The sequence below is a fragment of the Crinia signifera genome, chromosome 6 (assembly GCF_055691185.1).
Source record: "Crinia signifera chromosome 6, ASM5569118v1, whole genome shotgun sequence".
In the NCBI taxonomy this organism is placed as follows: Eukaryota; Metazoa; Chordata; class Amphibia; order Anura; family Myobatrachidae; genus Crinia; species Crinia signifera.
In genome coordinates this window covers 18329769-18344141 of record NC_139222.1, presented here as the reverse complement: position 1 = coordinate 18344141, position 14373 = coordinate 18329769, and the positions used below count along the sequence as shown (strand labels likewise).

Here is a 14373-nt window from a genome sequence, read left to right as displayed (position 1 = left end):
TAGATATAAGTGATGTCACGGTGACACTACCAGATCCCCTCACCTCCCCACTCACGTCCCTGTATTATTACTATAGATATAAGTGATGTCACGTCACAGTGACGCTCCCAGATCCCCTCACCTCCCCAGTCACGTCCCTGTATTATTACTATAGATATAAGTGATGTCACAGTGACGCTCCCAGATCCCCTCACCTCCCCAGTCACGTCCCTGTATTATTACTATAGATATAAGTGATGTCACAGTGACGCTCCCAGATCCCCTCACCTCCCCACTCACGTCCCTGTATTATTACTATAGATATAAGTGATGTCACAGTGACACTCCCAGATCCCCTCACCTCCCCACTCACGTCCCTGTATTATTACTATAGATATAAGTGATGTCACAGTGACGCTCCCAGATCCCCTTTACCTCCCCAGTCACGTCCCTGTATTATTACTATAGATATAAGTGATGTCACGGTGACACTCCCAGATCCCCTCACCTCCCCACTCACGTCCCTGTATTATTACTATAGATATAAGTGATGTCACGGTGACACTACCAGATCCCCTCACCTCCCCACTCACGTCCCTGTATTATTACTATAGATATAAGTGATGTCACAGTGACGCTCCCAGATCCCCTCACCTCCCCAGTCACATCCCTGTATCATTACTATAGATATAAGTGATGTCACGGTGACACTACTAGATCCCCTCACCTCCCCAGTCATGTCCCTGTATTATTACTATAGATATAAGTGATGTCACAGTGACGCTCCCAGATCCCCTCACCTCCCCACTCACGTCCCTGTATTATTACTATAGATATAAGTGATGTCACAGTGACGCTCCCAGATCCCCTCACCTCCCCAGTCACGTCCCTGTATTATTACTATAGATACAAGTGACGTCACAGTGACACTCCCAGGTCCCCTCACCTCCCTGCATTATTACTATAGATATAAGTGACATCACAGTTACACTCTCAGATCCCCTCACCTCCCCAGTCATGTCCCTGTATTATTACTATAGATATAAGTGATGTCACAGTGACGCTCCCAGATCCCCTCACCTCCCCAGTCACATCCCTGTATCATTACTATAGATATAAGTGATGTCACGGTGACACTACCAGATCCCCTCACCTCCCCAGTCATGTCCCTGTATTATTACTATAGATATAAGTGATGTCACAGTGACGCTCCCAGATCCCCTCACCTCCCCACTCACGTCCCTGTATTATTACTATAGATATAAGTGATGTCACAGTGACGCTCCCAGATCCCCTCACCTCCCCAGTCACGTCCCTGTATTATTACTATAGATATAAGTGACGTCACAGTGACACTCCCAGGTCCCCTCACCTCCCTGCATTATTACTATAGATATAAGTGACATCACAGTTACACTCCCAGATCCCCTCACCTCCCCAGTCATGTCCCTGTATTATTACTATAGATATAAGTGATGTCACAGTGACGCTCCCAGATCCCCTCACCTCCCCACTCACGTCCCTGTATTATTACTATAGATATAAGTGACGTCTCAGTGACTCCCAGATCCCCTCACCTCCCCAGTCACGTCCCTGTATTATTACTATAGATATAAGTGACGTCACAGTGACGCTCCCAGATCCCCTCACCTCCCCAATCACATCCCTGTATTATTACTATAGATATAAGTGATGTCAGTGACACTCCCAGATCCTCTCACCTCCCCACTCACGTCCCTGTATTATTACTATAGATATAAGTGATGTCACAGTGACACTCCCAGATCCCCTCACCTCCCCAGTCACGTCCCTGTATTATTACTATAGATATATATGTGATGTCACAGTGACACTCCCAGATCCCCTCACCTCCCCAGTCACGTCCCTGTATTATTACTATAGATATAAGTGATGTCACAGTGACACTCCAAGATCCCCTCACCTCCCCACTCACGTCCCTGTATTATTACTATAGATATAAGTGATGTCACAGTGACGCTCCCAGATCCCCTCACCTCCCCAGTCACGTCCCTGTATTATTACTATAGATATAAGTGATGTCACAGTGATGCTCCCAGATCCCCTCACCTCCCCAGTCACGTCCCTGTATTATTACTATAGGTATAAGTGATGTCCCAGATCCCCTCACCTCCCCAGTCACGTCCCTGTATTATTACTATAGATATAAGTGATGTCACAGTGACGCTCCCAGATCTCCTCACCTCCCCAGTCACGTCCCTGTATTATTACTATAGATATAAGTGATGTCACAGTGACACTCCCAGATCCCCTCACCTCCCCAGTCACGTCCCTGTATTATTACTATAGATATAAGTGATGTCACAGTGACACTCCCAGATCCCCTCACCTCCCCAGTCACGTCCCTGTATTATTACTATAGATATAAGTGACGTCACAGTGACACTCCTAGATCCCCTCACCTTCCCAGTCATGTTCCTGTATTATTACTATAGATATAAGTGATGTCACAGTGACGCTCCCAGATCCCCTCACCTCCCCAGTCACGTCCCTGTATTATTACTATAGATATAAGTGATGTCACTGTGATGCTCCCAGACCCCCTCACCTCCCCAGTCACGTCTCTGTATTATTACTATAGATATAAGTGATGTCACAGTGATGCTCCCAGACCCCCTCACCTCCCCAGTCACGTCCCTGTATTATTACTATAGATATAAGTGATGTCACAGTGACACTCCCAGATCCCCTCACCTCCCCAGTCACGCCCCTGTATTATTACTATAGATATAAGTGATGTCACAGTGACACTCCCAGATCCCCTCACCTCCCCAGTCACATCCCTGTATTATTACTATAGATATTAGTGACGTCACAGTGACACTCCCAGATCCCCTCACCTCCCTAGTCACGTCCCTGTATTATTACTATAGATATAAGTGATGTCACAGTGACGCTCCCAGATCCCCTCACCTCCCCAGTCACGTCTCTGTATTATTACTATAGATATAAGAGATGTCACAGTGACGCTCCCAGATCCCCTCACCTCCCCAGTCACGTCCCTGTATTATTACTATAGATATAAGTGATGTCACAGTGACACTCCCAGATCCCCTCACCTCCCCAGTCACGTCCCTGTATTATTACTATAGATATAGGTGATGTCACAGTGACGCTCCCAGATCCCCTCACCTCTCCAGTCAGCAGGTAGATGATCTCCAGGGTGAGGTTTAATATCCTCTCAGTCATGTGACTCCTGCCTTGGTCCATTCTCAGTGAATGCGTTTCATCCTCACGTGACTTCCAGTAAGAATCCGGTTGCCTCAGTGTAATTGTCTAAATATAAAATTATTACAGTCAACATCACGTCACCTAATCAGATACGAAACACTGAGTGAGAGAACGTGTACAATAATGGTACTTATGTAATATCTAGGCTCCCATTTTTTATATGAGACCGCGTCCGCTCGCCACGCTTCGGGCACGGTGGCTCGCTGCGCTCGCCACACTATATAAAATCAACTCCATGCGTAGTTGGATAGTAGGAGTATGAAAAAATGGGGTGCATTTAACATGGGAGCCCAGATAATACATAAGTACCAAAACCTCTATACACAAAAGCAGATCAGAGTAGTTCTGGAAACACACAAAGCTTGTCATGATGATTCAACCTTTGTGGTCACATGTGAATGCGGATCTGAATGACTGACGATGCTTTTTGTACCTCGGTAAATTGAGAGGTGACAGAAGCCCCCATCACGACTCACTCCAGCTTAAGGTGATCGCTACTATAGACAGATGTCAGCTTCTAGACTAGAGAGCAGTCAGACTTCAGGATGACAGATGTTGTGAAGGGTGCGAGGTGCCATTGCAACAGCGCTGAAATGCGGGCAACAGCACCCGGTCTCACCCCCTTCGCAGGCTGGTTTCAGACCGAATTTACTGAAAATTGCTCGCTACCCTATGGGAAAGCGAGCACTCTTCTACGAATTCCGGACGCCGTAAAGAGATTTGCACCCGTAAATTCATCATTCAGCCCTCCAGCTGTTGTTGAACTACACATCCCAGCATGCCCTGCTACAGTTTTGCTATTTGGCCCTGCTAAAACTGTTGCAAGGAATGCTGGGATATGTAGTTCAACAACAGCTTGAAGGCCTAAGTGTCCCCATCCCTGCTTTATAGTAAGTATCTTAGCTCCGGGTCCAATACGCGCAGCGAGCCTGGCAGCGAGCAACACATCCAGGGGTGGGGAACATTAGAATAATAGACCCCTTCCAGGGTAGTTCTAACACTGACTACCAGGGCAACAGCGCTCCTCTGTCCTGCCAGCCCCTCATTCCAATTGGTAGGGCGTTGGTTCAGCATCAAAATGCTGCCAGCAGGGCGGCGCTAGACACACACAAGACATGGGGGGGACTAATGAACACTGGGAATGGGGTATTAGGTCTGTTTTTATAAATATATATTATGGGACATGAAATGGAGGTTTTAAAAACAGTACTCTATGACCTGTGGGTGGTTTGGCCCTAATACCCCAGGGGGAGGTCCCCTATGTTGGGATGCAGGATAGGGGCAGGACATAGGGACACTGCTGGTAACAAGCCTATGCTGGCAGAGGGTGGGACAGGGCCCCAGTCACTGTAATGGGATATACAGCTATTATGTCCCCCCTCAGCCACAGCCTGCTACTGCCCATTTATATAGGGATACTCACCCGCGGCCAGCCGCTGCCTAATTTCACCCCACAGGAGGGGTTATTAGTTACACACCCGACTTCCGTTTCGCGCGGGACACTGTACTTCCGGGTTGTGCGTTCCACCTTACTTCCGAGTTGTGCGTGCCACCTGACTTTCCCCTTATCTTCTTCCTCAGAACTTTGAAGTGACTGTGGTTCCCCAGCAGCTACCGATTATGGCTGATACTAGGGGGGGAGCATAGGAGCCATTGCTGTGTCGGGCAGCAGGCAATGATGTAGTATCATATAGGGGGAGGGAGCAGACTGCTGTGGGATCAGATGTGACAGTGCAGCAGGGGGAGCAGAATAAGGAGGCCTGTTACAGGTGGAGCAGACTGTAGTGCCATCTTATTATAGTACAGGAGGAGCTGCAGGATCTTGTGGTACCCTGTTGACGAGTTAAGGAGACCTTGTGTCCTGTAATAATACAGATGGAACAGACACTTGTTATAATTATTATAATACAGGTGGAGCAGGTTCTGTTGCTTGTTATTATCATACAAATGGAGCAGGCTGCGTTAATGTTGTTATACTACAGATGGAGCAGCCTTCGGTGTTCTGTTTTCATGACTTATTCAAGTTAATGCAAAAAAGATATGTAGCCATACAAAAATTCCATCCAAAAAGGAATTTGTCAGAAAGAGTGACCAGAAATAATTACCACAATCCACACATATAAGGCAGCTCTCAGAGATTCAAACAGATCATCCTGATGAAGGGGAAGTTGTCCCCGAAACGTTGGTGACCTGATTATTTTACACGTTTTGCACTAATCGAGTCTCTGAGTGCCGCCTCATCTGTGTGGATGGTGTACATAGGGTCATTTAACCAAGAAGAGGGCACCCCGTTGGGGACATCGGCGTGGCGAAAGTCAGTATGAGGTCAAATTGGGAATTTTTAAGTGGAGGTATGGAAAATGTAGAAGTTTAAAAATAGGAAAATAATGGAATACATGGGCCCACACAGGAAAATAGTAAAAAACATTTGTCACCTAAGGAAAATAATAAAACACCTGGGTCCCCACAGGAAAATAGTAAAAAACATGGGCCCATTCAATGCATCGGAGCACCCCTGCCCGCAGCTTCAGGCGGGTCAGTGCTGTGCGGGCGCTATATAGGGGCAGGGGTATGGCTCACTCACCTGCTCCAATTCCAGCCGCTTTCTTCCTGCTCTACTCGGCACCGGCAGAAGCTCTGCTGCTGCTCACTACCGCCCTCCAGTGGACGGCACCCTAGGCAAATGCCTAAGGCTGCCTAGTGGTGGCGCCGGCCCTGGCCCCCCCACAAGAACATAGAAAACACATGCCCCCCCACAGGAAAATAATAAAACACCGGGGTCCCCAAATGAAAATAATAAAACACATGGGCCCCCCACAGGAAAATAGTAAAACACAGCCTTTTTATGAAAAAAAAAACCCTCAAAAATCACGTGTCTCTCCCGTCTTCCTGGAATGGAGGGCAAGCCTCTCGGAGTCTCATACTGACTCTGCACCACTGATACCACCATAGCCATTCTGCTGAATCACATCACCATAGCCGCACTGCCTGCTTTTCAGTATGGCTTATCTTGGCATAATAAAGTAGATGACAGGGATTGCGAAGAATGGTGGTTAAAATGATGATGCCATTGCTCCTACACTCCCCACACTTCACCCACCTATTGTGATGCCGTCGTCTTGTTGTGCCTCCCAGAGTGAGCACCCAGGAAAGTCAGCAAGTATAAAGAAAACTCACAAACATTTATACCTTTCATACTATATAAAAGGGGTGCAGTCCCACAAGGAAGGGACGTTGTCAAACAATAGTACTAAAATTCCAACGCAGTAAGCACAATCTTATAAACATCATACCGCATGTTATGGCCCTGATTAATATTTAACCACACAGTAGGATCCCTTATTCACTTCATGCTCCACAGTATTGCCCCTTATTCAAAAAAATGCCCACAGTAGTAGCTCCACTTGCACATATAATGCCTACAGTAGTAACAGGGAAAGGACAGGGGTGGCAGGACCAGGCCAAGGGGACATAAAAGACCAGTGAGGTCCTATCGCAGATACTACGCTATCAATAGGGCAGGAGGTAATGAGATACTATCAGGATCTTTATACGTCCAAATTAAATAAAACCCTGGTAGAAATTGTGGAGTATATTGCAAAACTTTCAATCCCCCCTTTAGGGGAACAGGGGCAAAGGGACCTGGAAGCACCCATTAGCCTAGAAGAGGTAAAAAAGGCAATTAGAGACCTGCAGGGAGGGAAAGCTCCAGGACTGGACGGGCTTCCGGTGGAGCTCTATAAATATTATATAGAGGAAATCTCCCCCCTATTGATGGAAACCCTAACAAAGTGCTTTGAGGAGAACTGCCTCCCCCCGACGATGTTGGAAGCTAGAATAATTATCATACTCAAGCAGGGAAAGGACCCTACAAACCTTGACTCATATAGACCCATTTCCCTCCTCACTGTAGAATCGAAGATATTATCTAAAATCCTGGCCTCAAGAATAAACAAATATATCTTGAAAATTATACACCCGAACCAGACAGGGTTTATGCCGACGAAGTCCACTTGTATTAACCTGCGCAGGTTACAGAGTCATCTACAGCTCCCGCGAGATGACGAGAAACACCCAGCAGTAGCCTCCCTAGATGCCTCAAAGGCGTTTGATGCGGTAGAGTGGTCATACCTATGGGCCGTGCTCCGCGCCTTTGGCTTTGACTCATTAGGTGGATACAACTTATTTATAGCAGGCCGTGCGCAAGGGTTTCGGTTAATGGTTGGACTTCGCCGGCCTTTGTTTTAAACAGGGGGACGAGGCAGGGGTGCCCTTTGTCACCCCTGCTGTTCGCCCTGGCAATAGAACCCCTGGCGTGTAGTCTCAGAACACGGTTTGCTAATCAGGGATTTCGAACTGGACATGAGAGAGACGTAGTTTCATTATATGCGGACGATCTATTATTGTATCTGTCTGATTATACCTGCGATCTCTCGCATGCCTTGGAAATAATTAACGAATTTAGTGGCTACTCGGGAATTAGTATAAACTGGAGTAAGTCCTATATTCTCTTGGTTTCGCCAGTGGGTAATGCCCTGCTCGATAATCCCCTTCCTGTACAATCGGTCTCCTCATTCAAATATTTGGGGATATGGGTTTCTAAAGACCCGAGAGAATTTATTCAATTAAATATAAATCCATTAATGGAGTATTTGATTTCAAAATGTAAATCATGGTCCCGACTCCCGTTAACAACAATTGGACGGACAAACCTTATAAAAATGATAATGCTTCCTAAGATTCTGTATATAATCCAGCAGGCTCCCATTTATCTTCCTAAAACGATATTCCGTAAGATGAACAGTATTATTACGTCGTTCATATGGAATAACACTAGGTCTAAAATTCAACTAAAGGCTTTAATGCAAGAGAGGGAAGAGGGTGGTCTGGGGTTGCCGGATCTGAGAAAGTATTACATTGCATCACAATTGGCTCAGATGAGACCCTGGGTGACCCAAGACAGTGACAGTTATATGCCAATGGCCTTGGTAAATATATCAACCCCTGGTACGGACCCCCTGTCAAGACTACTACAAGGCTATATAACTGCAAAAGACCCACCGCTGGTTATTCAGTCAATTAGGATCTGGGGAGAGGCGAACAGAATTGCAGGATGTCAACACACTGACCCTGAATACCCACTGGATGACAGGCTAATGCAGCACACCGCTGTGAGCCTACAGGTAAAGGAAGCTTGGGGACCTTATTTAGTTAAAAACCTTAGCCAGTTCTACTGTGGGGGTGTATTCAAATCCTTTGCTCAACTGAAAGGGGAATTTGGCATACCACAGACCCATTTTTTTAGATATCTTCAAATGAGAAGTGTCCTGGAGGAGCGATTCCGTACTCTACCCCCATTATTTGAGGAATCATTGGTTAAGAAAACCATAAAGAAGGGAGGGAAAAATAGCACCACCTCAAAGATGTATAAACTCCTAAGTGGGGCTGCCTCTGGGGACTATATGAGGGAATTGAGGGGTAGATGGGAGGTGGATGTGGGGCCATTGAGGGAAGAGGAATGGGAAATGGCAGTGAGATCGGTGTTTAAGTCATCTAACGCGATCCGGAATCAGCAGGTCCAGCTGTATATCCTACACCGGGCTTACTTGACTACTATAAGAATGGTCAAATTTAAAGCAAGATCGTCCACCGAATGCCCTAAGTGTAGGATACACACTGGGATGCTGTTCCATTTATTATGGGACTGTCAAAGGGTTGCAGAATTCTGGGGCGAGGTAATAGACATTATGGTGGACACTGGGGTATCTAGAGAGTTGCTCTCCCCAAGATCTTGCATTCTAAACATTTTTCCGGTTGGTAGATTGGAATCCGCGGATAGACTCTATGTGATGGGTCTGACCTCAGTGGCAAAAGTCCTGATTGCTAAAAATTGGATGGCCTCAGAAGGTCCGGACATCCAGAATTGGATTGCCAGAGTGAACTACATGGTCCAGCAAGATAAATATTTGTATATTAATAGACACGCTACAAGCAAATATCATAGGATATGGGATAGCTGGTTGACTTCCAGACACTGGCGCACTAGGAATCGAAGGCACCTGTATACAGGATGGTGAATGATGGCATATACAGCAAGATGGTATTAGGCGATGCACTCCCTCCCTTTGTACACATGATTTTCTTTTTTGTAGAAACCAATGGCGCACTGTTAGTGTTTTTTTAAGGTCTGTTTTGTTTGTGACATTAATGCTTAACACATTTGAACACGATGGGAGGATTATACGAGTTGGAGATTAGACACTGGAACACTAACACTGCGATAAGCTATAAATACATTTATATAAGGGTTAAGGGTGGTTGCACCTCAGGATTGTATTCAATAGCACATTTCTCCCCCTCTATCTGAGTAGGCACTACTGCGTACACTGTCACTGTTATGCTTTTGTTTTTTTTGCTGGGCTAACACCAGGGCTTAAACCTATTTTGGATGGGAAATCTAAATGTAAGTGTACAGGAAAGCTTTGGCAATATCAACTCTACAAACCCATCCCCTGTTAGATCTCCCCTCTACCTCCATTTATTTGTCCTGCACTGAAATGCAATATATGCAGGGGCCCCCCTGCCTCCTCTGTTGCTGCTCGCAATAGGCGCTTATAAAGTCTGAAGGGCCGATCAAGCTAAGATTATCATGATAATTAAACGCCCCCTAGGCCTGAATAGAATCTGGATACAAATCCACATGCCTAAGCTGCTAACGTATAGTCTGCTGCTGTTCCTTACTAGATGTCAATTTGCTTTGTTCTTGTCGTTTGATACTTTTTATGACTGTATCTTGTCTGTAATTGTTTGTTATATCAGATAAAATCAATAAATATTATTAAAAAAAAAAAAAAAGATCAGTGAGGTCAGCAGTGACAGGGACTTGACCATGGGCAGAGAGGTGGCACGCTGGTTGTAACAGAATTTAATTTTTTTTTATTTTATGTAATCACCTGCAGCTCTGCTAGCGAACCTTCTGCCAGCCGCGCTGGCGCCTTCTTCATGGGCAGGACCCATGCCCTTTTTGAAGTACCCTCAGCAGGGCCGAAACTAGGGTTTCCGGCGCCGGGGAAAGGCAATCATTTGGTCGTCCTCTCCCTTGACTGGGGGGGGGGACCAAATGACTGCCTTGCTCCTGGCGCTGGAGGCTTAGCGACCCCCCGCACCCACATACCTATGTGCAGCGGGGTCTGGGGACGGGAAGCGGGCTCTGGGGATGGCCAGCAGTGGCTTTTACTTGTAGCAAGCTACGCTATTTGCCTGGCGGCGGGAAGCGTTGCTGATTTTGAAAAGACTTGCCGGACGCTAATTGGATGAGAGAATTCAGCCAATCAGCGTCCGGCAAGTTTTTTCAAAATCTGCTTCCCTCCCGGCAAATAGCGTAGCTTGCTTCCAGCTGCCGCTATGCCCGTCCCCAGACCCCCGCTGCCCGAACCTGAACACCTTTACCATCCAAGGCAATTATCGCAAATGAAAAACGAAAAAGTGTCGAACTGTGAGAGAGTTCTGGAACACGAATTGCAAATTTATCACAATTAACCAATTATTCACCTGGAATTGGAACCATGATGCTGGTTTATTAAGTTTATTTCAACTTATATGTTTGTTTTAGGCCGTGAGAGAGCTCCTGTTTTATTAATGATATATTTTAGACCTGTTTAATACCGGCCGGTATTTCTGAAATATTGAAACATTGTGCTGCTAATATTTATCTTATCACTATTTAATCCATTGAATTAATAAATGTATTTATTACTTTCAATAGTGCTGCTTCCTACTATTTCTTCTGTTACTCCTAGCAACAAATCAGATTCTACTTATTCTATATATCAGAAAGCAATACAAACGGTGGTGTCGTATTAGGACATGAGTTCCCAACAAAGAAATCAATTGCATATAGTGCAGATCAATTTATTACACAAGAAACCCTTACAATACAGGATGAGCCCACTATAGTACAATCTGAGGCCACTATAGTGCGTTATAATTAATGATTATACCGCTGGATACTATTTACTGGCAATAATGTGTCTAACGCATATTTAAATGTATAATTTAATCTTCCATCACAGCCTTCTCTGGCAGAGTATTCCATATCGTACTGCCATTACTGTAAAGAGCCCTTCCCACTCTGGCTAGTTCTCTTTAATGACCCTTTATGTATTTATATATTAATCATATGCCCTCTTAGACACCTCTTCTCTAATGTATCCATCCCTAACCTGGATAGCCTTTCCTCATAGCCTAATGTAACCATACCTAACCTGGCTAGCCATTCCTCATAGCCCAATGTAACCACACCTAACCTGGCTAGCCTTTCCTCATAGCCCAATGTAACCACACCTAACCTGGCTAGCCATTCCTCATAGCCCAATGTAACCACACCTAACCTGGCTAGCCTTTCCTCATAGCCCAATGTAACCACACCTAACCTGGCTACCCTTTCCTCATAGCCCAATGTAACCACACCTAACCTGGCTAGCCTTTCCTCATAGCCCAATGTAACCACACCTAACCTGGCTAGCCTTTCCTCATAGCCCAATGTAACCATACCTAACCTGGCTAGCCTTTCCTCATTTCCCAGTGTAACCATCCCTAACCTGGCTAGCCTTTCCTCATAGCCCAATGTAACCATACCTAACCTGGCTAGCCTTTCCTCATAGCCCAATGTAACCACACCTAACCTGGCTAGCCTTTCCTCATAGCCCAATGTAACCACACCTAACCTGGCTAGCCTTTCCTCATACCCCAATGTAACCATCCCTAACCTGGCTAGCCTTTCCTTATATCCTAATGTAACCATCCCTAACCTGGCTAGCCTTTCCTCATATCCTAATGTAACCATCCCTAACCTGGCTAGCCTTTCCTTATATCCTAATGTAACCATCCCTAACCTGGCTAGCCTTTCCTCATATCCTAATGTAACCATCCCTAACCTGGCTAGCCTTTCCTTATATCCTAATGTAACCATCCCTAACCTGGCTAGCCTTTCCTTATATCCTAATGTAACCATCCCTAACCTGGCTAGCCTTTCCTTATATCCTAATGTAACCATCCCTACCCTGGCTAGCCTTTGCTCATAGCCCAATGTAACCATCCCTAACCTGGCTAGCCTTTCCTTATATCCTAATGTAACCATCCCTAACCTGGCTAGCCTTTCCTTATATCCTAATGTAACCATCCCTAACCTGACTAGCCTTTCCTTATATCCCAATGATAACCACCCCTAACCTGGCTAGCCTTTCCTCATAGCCCAATGTAACCATCCCTAACCTGGCTAGCCTTTCCTTATAGCCTAATGTAACCATCCCTAACCTGGCTAGCCTTTCCTTATATCCTAATGTAACCATCCCTAACCTGGCTAGCCTTTCCTTATATCCTAATGTAACCATCCCTAACCTGACTAGCCTTTCCTTATATCCCAATGATAACCACCCCTAACCTGGCTAGCCTTTCCTTATAGCCCAATGTAACCATCCCTAACCTGGCTAGCCTTTCCTCATAGCCCAATGTAACCATCCCTAACCTGGCTAGCCTTTCCTTATATCCTAATGTAACCATCCATAACCTGGCTAGCCTTTCCTCATATCCTAATGTAACCATCCCTAACCTGGCTAGCCTTTCCTTATATCCTAATGTAACCATCCCTAACCTGGCTAGCCTTTCCTCATATCCTAATGTAACCATCCCTAACCTGGCTAGCCTTTCCTTATATCCTAATGTAACCATCCCTACCCTGGCTAGCCTTTCCTCATAGCCCAATGTAACCATCCCTAACCTGGCTAGCCTTTCCTTATATCCTAATGTAACCATCCCTAACCTGGCTAGCCTTTCCTTATATCCTAATGTAACCATCCCTAACCTGGCTAGCCTTTCCTTATATCCTAATGTAACCATCCCTAACCTGGCTAGCCTTTCCTTATATCCTAATGTAACCATCCCTAACCTGGCTAGCCTTTCCTTATATCCTAATGTAACCATCCCTAACCTTGCTAGCCTTTCCTTATATCCTAATGTAACCATCCCTACCCTGGCTAGCCTTTCCTCATAGCCCAATGTAACCATCCCTAACCTGGCTAGCCTTTCCTTATATCCTAATGTAACCATCCCTAACCTGGCTAGCATTTCCTTATATCCTAATGTAACCATCCCTAACCTGGCTAGCCTTTCCTCATACCCCAATGTAACCATCCCTAACCTGGCTAGTCTTTCCTCATACCCCAATGTAACCATACCTAACCTGGCTAGCCTTTCCTCATACCCCAATGTAACCATCCCTAACCTGGCTAGCCTTTCCTCATACCCCAATGTAACCATCCCTAACCTGGCTAGCCTTTCCTTATAGCCTAATGTAACCATCCCTAACCTGGCTAGCCTTTCCTCATACCCCAATGTAACCATACCTAACCTGGCTAGCCTTTCCTCATACCCCAATGTAACCATCCCTAACCTGGCTAGCCTTTCCTCATACCCCAATGTAACCATCCCTAACCTGGCTAGCCTTTCCTCATAGCCCAATGTAACCATCCCTAACCTGGCTAGCCTTTCCTTATATCCTAATGTAACCATCCCTAACCTGGCTAGCCTTTCCTCATATCCTAATGTAACCATCCCTGACCTGGCTAGCCTTTCCTTACATCCTAATGTAACCATCCCTGACCTGGCTAGCCTTTCCTCATAGCCCAATGTAACCATCCCTAACCTGGGTAGCCTTTCCTTATATCCTAATGTAACCATCCCTAACCTGGCTAGCCTTTCCTCATAGCCCAATGTAACCATCCCTAACCTGGCTAGCCTTTCCTTATATCCTAATGTAACCATCCCTAACCTGGCTAGCCTTTCCTTATATCCTAATGTAACCATCCCTACCCTGGCTAGCCTTTCCTCATAGCCCAATGTAACCATCCCTAACCTGGCTAGCCTTTCCTTATATCCTAATGTAACCATCCCTAACCTGACTAGACTTTCCTTATATCCTAATGTAACCATCCCTAACCTGGCTAGCCTTTCCTCATACCCCAATGTAACCATCCCTAACCTGGCTAGCCTTTCCTCATACCCCAATGTAACCATACCTAACCTGGCTAGCCTTTCCTCATACCCCAATGTAACCATCCCTAACCT

The 14373-nt window shown here is 45.8% G+C and overlaps 2 protein-coding genes across 6 annotated transcripts in view; one reads left to right on the top strand and one right to left on the bottom strand.

Annotated features, from left to right (window-relative positions):
* LOC146010058 (uncharacterized) overlaps nt 1-14373 on the top strand; it is a 341065-nt gene that overhangs the window by 70811 nt on the left and 255881 nt on the right. The window lies entirely within an intron of this gene.
* Nucleotides 1-14373, bottom strand: part of LOC146010093 (oocyte zinc finger protein XlCOF7.1-like) — a 212185-nt gene that overhangs the window by 181361 nt on the left and 16451 nt on the right. Inside the window, exons 1-2 of one of the 4 annotated variants that reach the window (XM_083151003.1) lie at nt 4673-4877; nt 3151-3294 (exon numbers count right to left, since the gene is read on the bottom strand). The exons of 1 other annotated variant lie outside the window; for it this stretch is intronic. In XM_083151003.1, the coding sequence (XP_083007129.1) occupies nt 3151-3228 (78 nt within the window). In that variant the 5' untranslated portion in view covers nt 3229-3294; nt 4673-4877. Of the gene's footprint in view, nt 1-3150; nt 3295-4672; nt 4878-14373 lie in introns of those variants that run through there. 2 more of the 4 variants (XM_083151005.1, XM_083151004.1) reach the window with 2 other exon arrangements.